General features: G+C 37.2%; 1 protein-coding gene across 2 annotated transcripts in view; it reads right to left on the bottom strand.

Annotated features, from left to right (window-relative positions):
• Positions 1 to 12,978, bottom strand: part of Naa15 (N(alpha)-acetyltransferase 15, NatA auxiliary subunit) — a 59,662-nt gene that overhangs the window by 19,569 nt on the left and 27,115 nt on the right. For both annotated transcript variants that reach the window (XM_021195407.2, XM_021195408.2), the window contains exons 5-10: positions 12,970 to 12,978; positions 11,597 to 11,750; positions 8,449 to 8,568; positions 6,724 to 6,819; positions 6,502 to 6,608; positions 3,743 to 3,815 (exon numbers count right to left, since the gene is read on the bottom strand). The exon at positions 12,970 to 12,978 is cut by the window's right edge and continues 126 nt beyond it. In XM_021195407.2, coding sequence (XP_021051066.1) covers positions 3,743 to 3,815; positions 6,502 to 6,608; positions 6,724 to 6,819; positions 8,449 to 8,568; positions 11,597 to 11,750; positions 12,970 to 12,978 — 559 coding nt within the window. The remainder of the gene's footprint in view (positions 1 to 3,742; positions 3,816 to 6,501; positions 6,609 to 6,723; positions 6,820 to 8,448; positions 8,569 to 11,596; positions 11,751 to 12,969) is intronic.

Genomic DNA, 12,978 nt, shown 5'->3' with positions numbered 1-12,978 from the left:
AGCTTACTAGCAATGTGCACCCCAGGTCCCACGGTGGGCTATTCCACTAGTGAAGCCAGAACTCTATGGGAAAAATGATTCCATATATTCAGTGGTAGTGCACAAGGTAAGTACTCAAGATCTTGTCAGCAAGTAAGTTATCACCCACCACCACAGCACTTGAAAGATGGAGCCATGTAAAATTAAATATCAAGCATACTTAAGTTTTCTTCTAAAACATATCTATCTATCTATCTATCTATCTATCTATCTATCTATTGTGTATGTGGATGGGTATATGCCTGCCACAGTCCACATGGAGAAGTCACAGAACAACTTTCTCAAGAAAGTTCAATCCTTCTACTGTGTGGTATCCAGTGACTAAACTCAGAAGTAACCAGGACCAGAATTCATATTTTTAAAAATAAAATTACTTGCCAAGTTTGAAGGATGCAAATGAACCAGTCTAATCTTTTGAAAACTGAGAAAAGAACCAAATTGTAACATAGAAGAGAAAAAAAAAATTGTGTTTTTCCATGCAAGCTGAAACTTTTAGAAATCAAGTAGTATGTGAAATAAAATTTACCTTTTAAAATAATAGTATCTGCCTACTGATAGATTTGGCTCAGATTACACTTGCAAAAAAGAAAGAAAAAGAAAGAACCCAGCCAACCACCCACCTCAAAATTACCAACCAACCTTCATCAACCCATTAGCTAAAGAGGGCCCATTAGAAAGTTCTGAAACAGGGCTGGAGAGATGGCTGAGTGGTTAAGAAAACTGACTGCTCTTCCAGAGGTCTTGAGTTCACTTCCCAGCAACCACATGGTGGCTATCAACCATCCATAATGAGATCTGACACCCTCCTCTGGGGTGTCTTTAGTGTCTACAGTGTACCCAACACACTTTTCTCTACCTGCTCTGTTCAGTAGAACAGGCATTATTACCTATACCCTGAACAGGATTTGAACTTTACTGTAACTAAAGAACTAGACTAGCAATTCTCAACCAGTAGTGAGTCAAATAAGCCATTCACAGAGTGTTATATCAGATATCCCGCATATTAGATATTTACAATTCATATCAGTAATGAAAATAACTGCATGGTTAGGGGTCACCACAACATGAGGAACTGTATTAAACATTAGGAAGGTTGAGAGCCACTGAACTAGACTTTCTATTTCTTTTTTTTTTAACTTTTTTTTAAAGATTTATTCATTCATTCATTCATTTATTTATTTTATGCACGTGAATATGCTGTACAGCCTTCATGTGGTTGTTGGGAATTGAACTTTAGGACCTCTGCTCACTCAGTCCCTGCTCCCTCCTGCCCAAAGATTTATTTATTGTTATAAATAATTACACTGTAGCCGTCTTCAGACAGCACTAGAAGAGGGCATCAGATCTCATTATGGATGGTTGTGAGCCACCATGTGGTTGCTGGGATTTGAACTCAGGATCTTTGGAAGAAGGAGCAGTCAGTGCTCTTAAATGCTGAGCCATCTCACCAGCCCTTAACTTTTTATTTCTTAAAAATATAATTAGCTGCCCAGCACTGTGAGCTCCAAAGGCAGTTTGGTCTACAAAGTGAATCTAGAACAGTCAAGGCTAGTACATGGAGAAACTCTGTCTCCAGGGGAAAAAAGTAATTATCCACTGTGGCTAATGGTAAGCAGAAAAGACAATCCATTTCTACATCTAGCTATCAACTTACAAAAACCTGAAAGGAAAGAAACATAATATATAAAGCAACATATTCAGCAAAACATAGACAAAGAAAAATTCATTTTCCAATAAATAGATCAGGGGTACATGAATTAAAAGAGACATAAAAGACACAATCCAAACTCTGAAAGAGTTCCTTGAACCTTCAAACAGAAGGAAGGGGCTGGGCACAGTATAACCCCAGCACTTGGGAGACTATGGAAGAGTGCTGCTGAGCTGGCTAGTTTTACATCCACATGACACACCTAGAGCGGTTTGGAGGAAAGGCTCAGTTGAGAAAATACCCACCACCTGACTAGACTGTGTGGGCAGGCCTATAGTTACTCTTCAGAATTAGTGATTGATGTGGGAGAGCAGGGCCTACTGTCAGTAGTGCCAATCCCAGAAGGTAGTCAGTCCTAGGGTCCATAAGCAATCAGGCTGAGCCTTCTGGAAACACCACTCCTCTATGACCCTGGCTTTAGTTCCTAGCCTCAGGTTGTTTGCTACCCTACTTCCCTCAGTGAAGAAATGAGTCCTGAGAGCTGTAAACTGAAACAAATCCTTTCCTCTCCAACCTGGTTCTGATCATGGTATTTATCACAGCAACAGAAATCCTAACTAAGGGGCTAGAGAGATGTCTCAGTGGTTAAGAGCACTGACTGCTCTTCCGAAGGTCCTGAGTTCAAATCCCAGCAACCACATGGTGGCTCACAACCATCTGTAATGGGATCTGATGCCCTCTTCTGGGGTGTCTGAAGACAGATACAATGTACTTAGATATAAATAAATAAATAAATAAATAAATAAATAAATAAATCCAAAAAGAAAAAAAAAAAATCCTAGCTAAGACACTTAAACTACCATGAGTTCAAAAAAAAAAAAAAAACAAAAAAAAAACTACCATGAATTCAAAAACATCTTGGAGTACAGAATAGTAAATCTGGAAGAAAGAAAAGGAAGGGAAGGAGAAAGGAAGGATGAAGGGAGGGAAAGACAAACACAATACAACTGAAAATGTGAACAAAAAATGGTTATTTAGAATTAAAGACACCTATGTTGTGTGCATGTGTGCCTGTTTATGTGTGACCCAGTGCACATGTATGACATTTTTCAGTTTCAATCTACTCTCTTTTGTTAAGATAGAGTCAGGGAACATAAACAGATGCCACTGGGCCATAGCCTTTTTTTTTAATGTGAACACTGAAATCAAGCTTGAAGGTTCTCTCATTCAGCAGCAATTACTTTACAGACTGAGCTAATTTTGAATCCATTAAAGTACTAATTTATACACATAATAATAGTACCTTGCTGTGTGCGTGTGTGGTAAGACACACTATGAAGACACTCTACCACTGAGCTGTATCAGCATCCCTCTGTTTCTTTCTTTTTCTTTTTTTAAATTTTGAGACAGGATCTCACTAAATTGCCCAGAGGCCTTGAACCTCTTACAGTTCTCCTACCTCAAAGACTCTGAGTAACTGGGATTACAAGCCCATGCCATCAGGTTGAACTGTAAGTATAGCTGCTATATTTGAAGTGAAGTACTTCTCTTTAGACATGTTGAAATACTCATGAAATAGTGTTAAATTTGGGATTTAAGACCACAGGGAAAGCCAGGCAGGGTGGCAAACAGTTTTAATCCAAGCACTTGAGAGGCAGATGTCACCCTGGCCTATACAAAGAAACCCTGTCTAGAAGCAAACAAAACAATAGGGGGAGTAGGCAAGTCTATGATGATGAAATGTTCGACATGAATTTAAGATTATTATACCCAAGTAATGAATAAATGGAGGATCATTGTATTATTAAATCAAGTTTTATAGATCCTTTAAATTTTACATAACTTTCTAATAAATTGATGTGATTCTCAGTAATAACATTATCATAACACTATGGATAATAGGAAAGGAAATTAAATGCACTATACTTGCTACTAAAATAGTGAAGACCAACCTTCTGAATGGTAATTTCATAGTTCATTAAAAATTAAAAAAAAAATTAAAAAACAACCAAAAATTTCAAAAAAAATTTAAAGACATGAAATATATCTACTTACCATTGGGGTTAAATAGGCGACAACTTTTTAGAGAAGTTTCATAACCAACTACTAGTTCTTCTACGATTGCCACCTAGAGTACAAACACAAGCACATTTTAATTGAATGGAACTCATGCTCTTGTGCAAAATCTATTCCTTATATAAAGGACTAAATATTCCAAAACATTATTCCTCTCCCTTTGCGAATATTTTACCCTCAGGACAAAAACTTAAAAGTTCTCAGTTGAGGGTGGCGGGGCAGGGGGTGGGGCAGCGCACACCCTTAATCCCAGTACTAAGGAGGTAAGGATAGGTGGATCTTTGTGAGCCCGAGGGTGGCCTGGTATACAGACCAAGTTCCAGGACAGCCAGGGCTACACAGAGAAACTCTGTCTTAGAAAGAAAAAAAATAATATAAAAATATTCATGATAGAACACATTAATACTCATTCTTGTAAAACCTTATTGCTAACATCCTTTCCCTGGTAGAAAATAAAGTATCAACTAAACTAGCAGTTGGTGAATATTGGACAGAGGCGATGCTATGGCCAACTTACATCTAAATTCATGTTTATCTCAAAACATATAATCTATAGTTAAATATAGAACATAATTTGTTCTTTATGATCAAGAATGAAATGCCATGGCCTAGCATGGTGGCACATGCACCTAATGCCAGCACATGGGTGGTGAAGGCAGAATGATCAAGAATTGTTTGATCAAGGTCAGCCCCAGCTATGTAGGAAGTCTGAAACTTGAGACATGAAACCCAGCTACAAATGGATGGATGGATGGTTGGATGGATAAATGATTGGTTGAGTGAATAGATGGGTAGCTAGATGATAGGTAGACAGACAGACATATGACAGGTAAGATGAGTGAATGAATGACTCTGTAGGATTAAATGCTATGTGATAAGGGTACTTTTTAAGAGTCTGGTAAATGAATTCTTCTCATAATCCAGGAGAAACATCATTAGCCCTGAAATCCAGCAACGTAGGTGCCGAAGGTCCAGGAAAATACCTGTCTGTCCAGGTCGTACTTTCTCCTAAATTTAACTATACTTCTGGCTTTCTCAGAGATACTGAGTACTTTTAATACACTAATCTCCTAATATAGGCAAAGCACAATGGTAGATGTCTTTAGTCCTATATTCAAGTTTCTGAGGCAGAAGGATCAAATGAACCCAAAAATTATAGCCAGCTTGGACACCATGGTGCAATACCTGCATAAAATCTAAAAACAAAATTTAAAAAACAGGATGTACTAATTTGATTAATTCATACGCAATGATACTTACTACTATAGAAACTCTCTTAAATGGCCCACAGATTAATACAGTATACCTTGTCTGTGAACCATGAGCACAGAATGATCACAGGCAGGCTACTCTGGTATACTTAGTCAGGCTGCACACTTATCTTAAGAGACAATGGGACAATCTCCAAACTACTTGAAATACCCACATTTATTAACAAATGAAAGAACAACGGCAGTAGCAGTGTATTCCTTTAACCCTAACTCTCAGAAGGCAGAGGCAGGTGGATCTCTGGATCACTGAGTTTGAGGTCAGCCTGGTTTACAAAGTGAGTTCCAGGACAGCCAGGGCTACACAAAGAAACCCTGTCTTGGAAAACCAAACAACATTCCATCCCCCAAATAAATAACTATCATAATGCAGAATTTAACCCAACGGTATGTAAACTTAGAGTAAAAAGAACTATTTCTCTGAGCTGGATGCTATGAAAAGACTAGATTATAAAAATATACGACTGTTTCATAAACATCAAATTCTCAATGTTCCAAAACTACAATGTGTTATATGTAACAAAAAAGGTGGGGGGTGGGGGGAGTTGCTCAATAAAGACCACACCTTGGGCTTTTAACAAAAGACTGACAATTAAATGTGCATTATGTGTTTTACATGCTTAAATGCTTCCACCTAGTTCTTTTCAATGTTTCTCATGTTTTTAATCCAATATATCTTGATGACATTGTTTCTGCAAGGAAGTAATGAACATAAAGGTTAAAATATTCTTAAGAAGCACTTGAAACAAAACACATATATGAAGCAGAAAAGGGGGGAAAAAAGCCTTTAATCCCAGCACTTGGGAGGCAGAGGCAGGCGGATTTCTGAGTTTGAGGCCATCCTGGTCTACAGAGTGAGTTCCAGGACAGCCAAGGCTACACAGAGAAACTCTGTCTCAACCTCCCCAACCCCTCAAAAAAAGACTAGCTGAGTTACCAAAAACTTTTCTGAGATTTTTTTTTTTTAAACTGAATAAAAATGGAGAACAATGAAAAGCTTAAACTTTACTTTCAAGGGGGAGAAAATCAATTCTGACTTCTAACAATGGAAGGAGATTAGGGGCTGGAGAGATGGCTCAGTGGTTAAGAGCGTTGACTGCTCTTCCAAAGGTCCTGAGTTCAAATCCCAGCAACCACATGGTGGCTCACAACCATCTGTAATGAGATCTGATGCCCTCTTCTGGGGTGTCTGAAGACATCAACAGTGTACTTACATATAATAAATAAACCTTTAAAAAGAAAAAAATTAAGAAAAAAGAGATTAGAAAATATGTTGGTATGAGATGAAGTTAAGAATAGAAAGTAAATACTTAAGTCACTAAAGCACTAAAGAGCAAACAGACTACAATGGAAAAGGGTACAAAATCATTCACTGTAAGCTAGGAGACTCACAGCAGGTTCACAAACAGGTAGTAGTGAGCCCAGCAGCCAGGTGACTCTGAGCAGATAGGGTATTATGGTTGGCTTTACCTTCTCTTTATCTCTGTATAAAGACCTCAAGGTATTGAAGACAGGTGGACAACCCTTGCTGAAATTCATCCTTAGGAACCTATCCAAACACTCCTTAAACTTCTCTCCTATAAGAGAAAGATTCTGTTGAAACTCTAACAAAATGCACACATTAGCCTTCATATACATACATAACCATCTTTAAATCACAACAGCACTTTCTTTTACAATTATTCTACTTACCAGATAAAAAGTTTAACGGCAGTCTTCTTGGCACAAGTCCCCTCGGGTATTTAGTCCAGGCCTCCTCATATATTTTTAGCCGTTCTAACATATTAGCTTTGGGGGGTTGGGGGGGGAGAAAGAGGGAAAAAACTCTGTTTATATGTAATTATAAGTTACATGGATTTCTGCCAATTACAAGTTTTTCTAAATTAAAAGTACAACTGGCCGGGTGCAATGGCACACACCTTTGATATGTCAGAGATGGGGGGATCTCTGTGAGTTAGAGGCCAGCGTGGTCTACAAAGCAAATTTCAAGCCAACCAGAGCTACAGCTACACAGGGAGACTCTATCTCAAACAAACAAGTGAAAGGGTAATTTGTACAAGAAAATTATGTGTAACCTTACCAAATAAATACACTATCAATCATTTAAAAGTATTTCCAATTATTTTCCTTATTTTAAATACTCATTAGACATATAAAGTAAATGATTTTTAGTCTACTCTAAGGTAGGGAGACTATCAAAAACCTTGAGACTTCATGGTAAAAACCTGAGTTACTGCTTCTGTTCTGATCTTCTCCACTTAACTCGTTGGTTCATTTGGAACCTCTGGATCTGTCCTTATTTCAATGTCTTCATAATTTATTTGTTTTCTTTTACTCTCAGCACAATGGCATTCCTTGGTTTAATCTTCCATTTCCCTTTGTCTAATATGGTCTCTGTCCTAATTGATGTAAGGTTCTTTATTTCAAAAATAAAGACAGTGTGTTGCCCACTTCAAGTAACTCACAGCAGCTGCCTGTAACTAGAGGTTTGGGGGAGATTCATGGGCTCCAAAGGCAATACACACACACACACACACACACACACACACACACACACAACACACACGAGTCATATATATACATGTATATAAACAAGTATCAATATTTTTAAAAAAATAATGCATCACTTAAAAGATTTTTATTTTTTTTATTTCCCGGGAGTTTTCATTTCTCAGGTATCTAATATTCTCTCATAACTATGTTTCATGGATATAATTCCCTCTATCTTAGAGTCCTCCATTATCAAACATGGGATGATGGTGTTCCTTTGAAAATCTATGTTACAAAGTAATCACCAGCAAGGTTTCTCTTGTATGTATCAATGATACCAGGAATGGCACACTATGCTGGCCTAAACAGGAACGGAGTCAAGCCAGTCTGTGAGGTTAAGTTTTCTGATGGTTTTTGTTGTTGATGATGTTTTGGGTGGTGAGTACCTTTATTCACTGAGCCAGCAAACTGTGATCATTTGCAATTTCATCTTGTAAAAGTAGATTTCTGATTAGTCTCAATCCTCTACATGATTAAGAAGTAAACTTTTACATTTAGATTCTGGATCTGTTGGTATTGTTGTTATTTCTGGATGTCAGTATTTAAAATCTGGTCTTGAACCAACTATGTAGGCCAGGTGGCTTCAAACTCAAGACTCTCCTACTTCATTTACAAGTACAGAGGTCAAAACATGCTAGACTAGGAACCAATTCCTGTTTCTTTGGTTAGTTGGTTTTCTTGAGACACAAGTCTCACTAAGTAGTCCTGGCTGGCCTGGAACTCATCCCCCCAGGTGCTAAGTAAAGGCACGTCTGAATCTAGATCCTGTATACCCTTAACCACCACTTTTCTAGCTATACTTCACAAGGAGTTAATACAATACTCAGAAAGAAAAGGCTGAAAGCAGTAAGTATTAAACAACACTACCTGGCTTCAGTGCTTTTTCTAAGCCTTTGTAATAGGCCCAATTTTCAGGATTCCTCTCTTGTAATCCTCTATAAACATCAGCAGCATCTTCCAAACGACACAACTGCAACAGAAGTTCCCCTATTTAACAAAAAGATAGTAATTAAAACATCTGAGGAGAATTTTCCCTCAAAAGTTATCTTCAAAGTCTTGTTCTGAGTAATGTTTGTCAGTGGCTGGTGTCCTCTTGAGTCTTCAACTTCTCTACTCTGCTATTTTATTTTCTCCTTTATTCAAGATAACATTAATTTTAAAAGCCATCAACTTCAAAGTCTCAGGAATCTGCCCAACTCCAGGCAAAGTTCCCACATTCATTGAACACACTGTTAACAAACCATCACCTGCTCCTAAATTATTCCTGGCATCGTATGAACATCAGCACCTAATTCAATGACCCACTAAATATCCTAACCTTAGTATCACCTGAAATCAACTATAAAATAACTGCATGAGAGCAACCCACAACTTGACCACATTCAAAACCATCTATTTTTAAATAAATACCCGGGGCTCACCTTAGCCTAATTAGCAAGCCCCAGTCTCAAGAAGAAAAAAAAAAGAAAAAAGGCAGATGATGACTGAGGAGATATGACAGTGGAGGAGTCCACATATTAGTATGTGCTTATACATGTATGTACATTTACTTGCACACATGTTTACATGCACATGTATGCATCTAGTCTTTACCTTTTTATCTCTCACAAAAACCAAATAAGCAAACTACTTTAAGAGTAACCTTGATTTCTTCTTTTCTCCCTAATGCAACCTCAATTACAATCCCAGGGTCACACACATGGCATCTCTCACTGCCTGGAGGATCCACAGCTGCAGAGGATCCAACAGCCTCAAATGTACATGCAACCAAATGCATGTAAAATTAACAATCTTTTTCAAAAAAGAAAGTTCCTTTTCTGTCAATTCTGCTTGCCTCTCCCTGATTGTATAATCAATCATATACCTGATTGATATTACCAATTTCAACTTTTTTTTTTTTGGTTTTTCGAGACAGGGTTTCTCTGTGTAGCCCTGGCTGTCCTGGAACTCACTTTGTAGACCAGGCTGGCCTTGAACTCAGAAATCCGCCTGCCTCTGCCTCCNAAGTGCTGGGATTAAAGGCGAATGCCACCACGCCCAGCTACCAATTTCAACTCTTAAAATGACTCTCAAACTTAAGATTCTTTGGCTACACTATCAATTACAAGGCCTGGACTATTCCAAACATATTTGCTTGCACTTTCTCATGGAAGACAATAATCCAGATGAACTGGCAGAACTGTGATTTCACTACCAATTTATAATTCCCAAAGTCACAACAGCATAAAACAATACCTAGGATTTCCATATTGTTAATTAGCTTCCATTTGCCAAAGGTTTAAGTTTTTTATAATTTTTCTGTTTTCTATTAAGAAAGGGTTCTCTGTATAGTTCTGGCTGTCCTGGAATTCACTCTGTAGACAAGATTGGCCTCGAATTCTGAGATTCACCCTGCCTCTGCCTTCAAAGTGCCAGGGTTAAAGAAAGGCTTGGACCACCACCATCTGGCTAGTTTTATTTTCAAAAACTGTTCTACTCTCTACCTGTGCTTATATCAAATAACTAAAAATGATTATTTACTAGAGACTTATGTGCTTGTGACTTCTAAATATTTCACATGTGATAATCAATTAAATATCTAGAATTAAGCAATATTGTCAAGAGAATTTCAGAATGTGGTAAAAATTAAGACTTTGAATTCCAACATGACATTGGGTTCTCAACCAAGGTACATTTGACAGTACTTAAAGACATTTTACTTGCTCTTCTAACAGAGGTAACCTCTGTAAAACAGTAAAGAACCCTACGCAGAAGAGATACCCCGTCTTAATAAGCCAGGCAGAACATCAACAGAACAGGCTTGAAAAGGTTAATATATAATAACATAAAAAGACCTGTTCTTGGGCTGGTGAGATGGATCAGTGGGTAAGAGCACCCGACTGCTCTTCCAAAGGTCCAGAGTTCAAATCCCAGCAACCACATGGTGGCTCATAACCATCCGTGACAAGACCTGATGCCCTCTTCTGGAGTGTCTGAAGACAGTTACAGTGTACTTACATATAATAAATAAATAAATAAATATTTAAAAAAAAAAAAAATAAAAAGACCTGTTCTTAACCAAATAATCAACTAATAAATGAATAAGAATTATTAAGCTTTTTTTTTTCTCAGCCCAGGAATAAATGGCAACATTTAGTGACATTTACTTAAATCATAAAAGAATCCAAGTCTTGTTCCTTTCCACCTAGAATTTATGGTCTTTTCTATTTTCTCAAAGAAATACAGATAAACCATAAAGAGATCGTTTGGTTTGTTTTGTTGTTTTGGGCTTTGGCTTTTGTTTGTTTGGTTTCATTAAAGACAGAATCTTGTTCTAGAATCCAGACTGATCTCAAACTCCTGACCCCCGACTTAATCCATTCAGTACAAGATCATAGGAGTGCATCACTATATACAGTTCCCTCTCTGTATTTTAATAAGGAAAAATTTATAAATATATAGTACTGGTAAAATCTAACATGCAGTACTCATACTGTAATTTTTCCAATGAGTTATCTCTAAGACAGTAAATCTTATTTTAAAATTACAATTGTGTTTTGATTGAATCCTGGAGTGATTGGGGGGGGGGTGTTCTAATACTTGAAATTGGAACTCCAGGCCTCACACATGGTAGGCTAGTGTTCTACAGTGAACTACACCCCTGTAGTCTCAGTACAAAGGTGCTTTACAGAGGGGATGGCTACACTGGCTGTTAGCCTAACCTTGTAGTCTGATTCACTCCCAGCCAGAGAATAAGGACCACTGAGCCCAGGCCCCTTTAAAGTAACAATGAAAAAAATCAAAAGCAAAAATGCTTTACCTAAATCATTTTATTAGATTTTTGTGGCTTTTTCTCCTCAATTGACAATCTCCATCAGTTAATGGATATTTTCACAAATTATTAAAAATGCATAAAGAATACACATTTTCCCTTCAGCAAGCTGGATTTTATGTGGTGACTGTCAGCAGCAACTATGAATTTTCAGCCTGCCACAGGCTATAATTAAAAGTTACAATGCTATATATTTTTAAATACCTTTGGTTTCTTCGACAGCAAGTTTATCACAAATCTGCTTTTCATAGGTACAAAGATGTTCCAGGGCTTCTCTATAAAGACCTGCTTCCCGAAGAACTTGATTCTGATATAAGAGAAGTTCACTATATTCATAATCCACTTTATCAGGAGATGTCTGCACAAAGACACAAGAAATGCCAATAAGAATCTTATTTTTGTATTAGAAAATTACTTAACACACCCTCAAACTAAAGAAAATACTAACTGATAGCAATACTTTTAAAACTCCTAAATATCTGTTCAAGAAATGTTAAATAAGTATCAGCAGTATCAGCAATAAGTAAATGGAAGGAGGGAAACTATTAGCAGCAGAATGCAAACAAGAAATCTAGAAAAACTGGTGGAGTCAGAGAATTGGACTGCACAGCTGTCATTGTAACAGCTGAGCCAGGCAATGAATACTTAAGGCCAGTGGTCGGAAACTGCTGACAGATGAGCTGGTTGATCTTTGGTTGTTTATAAATAAAAAGCAAAACAACCAGTTTATAGCTACAAATACCATCCAATAAAGTAATAAATTATGGGCCAACTGATGTGCTGACCTGAATCCATCAGTCTGTGAATTTCTGTGAAAAGTACACCTTTAACTAATAATTAGGAAAAGCAAACAAATCTAAACTCAGGAACAGTCCAAAAGCATTACTGTAAGCATGGCAAAATAATAAATAAAGAAAATACAAACTCTTTAAAATTGCTTCAGATAGCTGGGCGTGGTGGCGCACGCCTTTAATCCCAGCACTTGGGAGGCAGAGGCAGGTGGATTTCTGAGTTCGAGGCCAGCCTGGTCTACAGAGTGAGTNTAAAAAAAAAAAAAAATCTCTTTAAATAAGGCTAAATAATGGATAATTATTAGGATAGCTTACTTAGTGGTGGACCACTTACAAAGAATTGAGCCTCTTCTGGTGTGTCTGAAGACAGCTACAGTGTACTTACATATAAAAAAAAAAAAAAAAAAAAAAAAAAAAAAAAAAAAAAAAAATTGCTTCAGATATAGACTCCCAGAGAAATGATTACTACCTGATAGGTATGCTTCAAAACCAAACAATGGAATCAGGAAAGACTGTTAGAAAGATAAAAAAGTAAGGCAATCTATAACACTATCTTATACTACTAACAACTTAGAGTCAGTCTAATCTTGATACTCCGTGATAGCACCATCAGTAGTAACAAGTAGAGTAGTTCTCAGGAGCATAGTAAAAGAGCATGTGTGCAATCATGTAAGGAACAAAAAGCAAGCCCATCGATATTAACCACAGAGATTTTCAGGTATGTATGTAAACTTCTTTCTTTCAGTCATACTTAGAATCAGACACAATAAACTGTTTTGTCATTACCTGCTGTGT

This window comes from Mus pahari, chromosome 4 (genome assembly GCF_900095145.1).
Source record: "Mus pahari chromosome 4, PAHARI_EIJ_v1.1, whole genome shotgun sequence".
Taxonomy (NCBI): Eukaryota; Metazoa; Chordata; class Mammalia; order Rodentia; family Muridae; genus Mus; species Mus pahari.
Note: the sequence above shows the minus strand (reverse complement) of the source record. Positions and strands in the feature narration are given on the sequence as shown.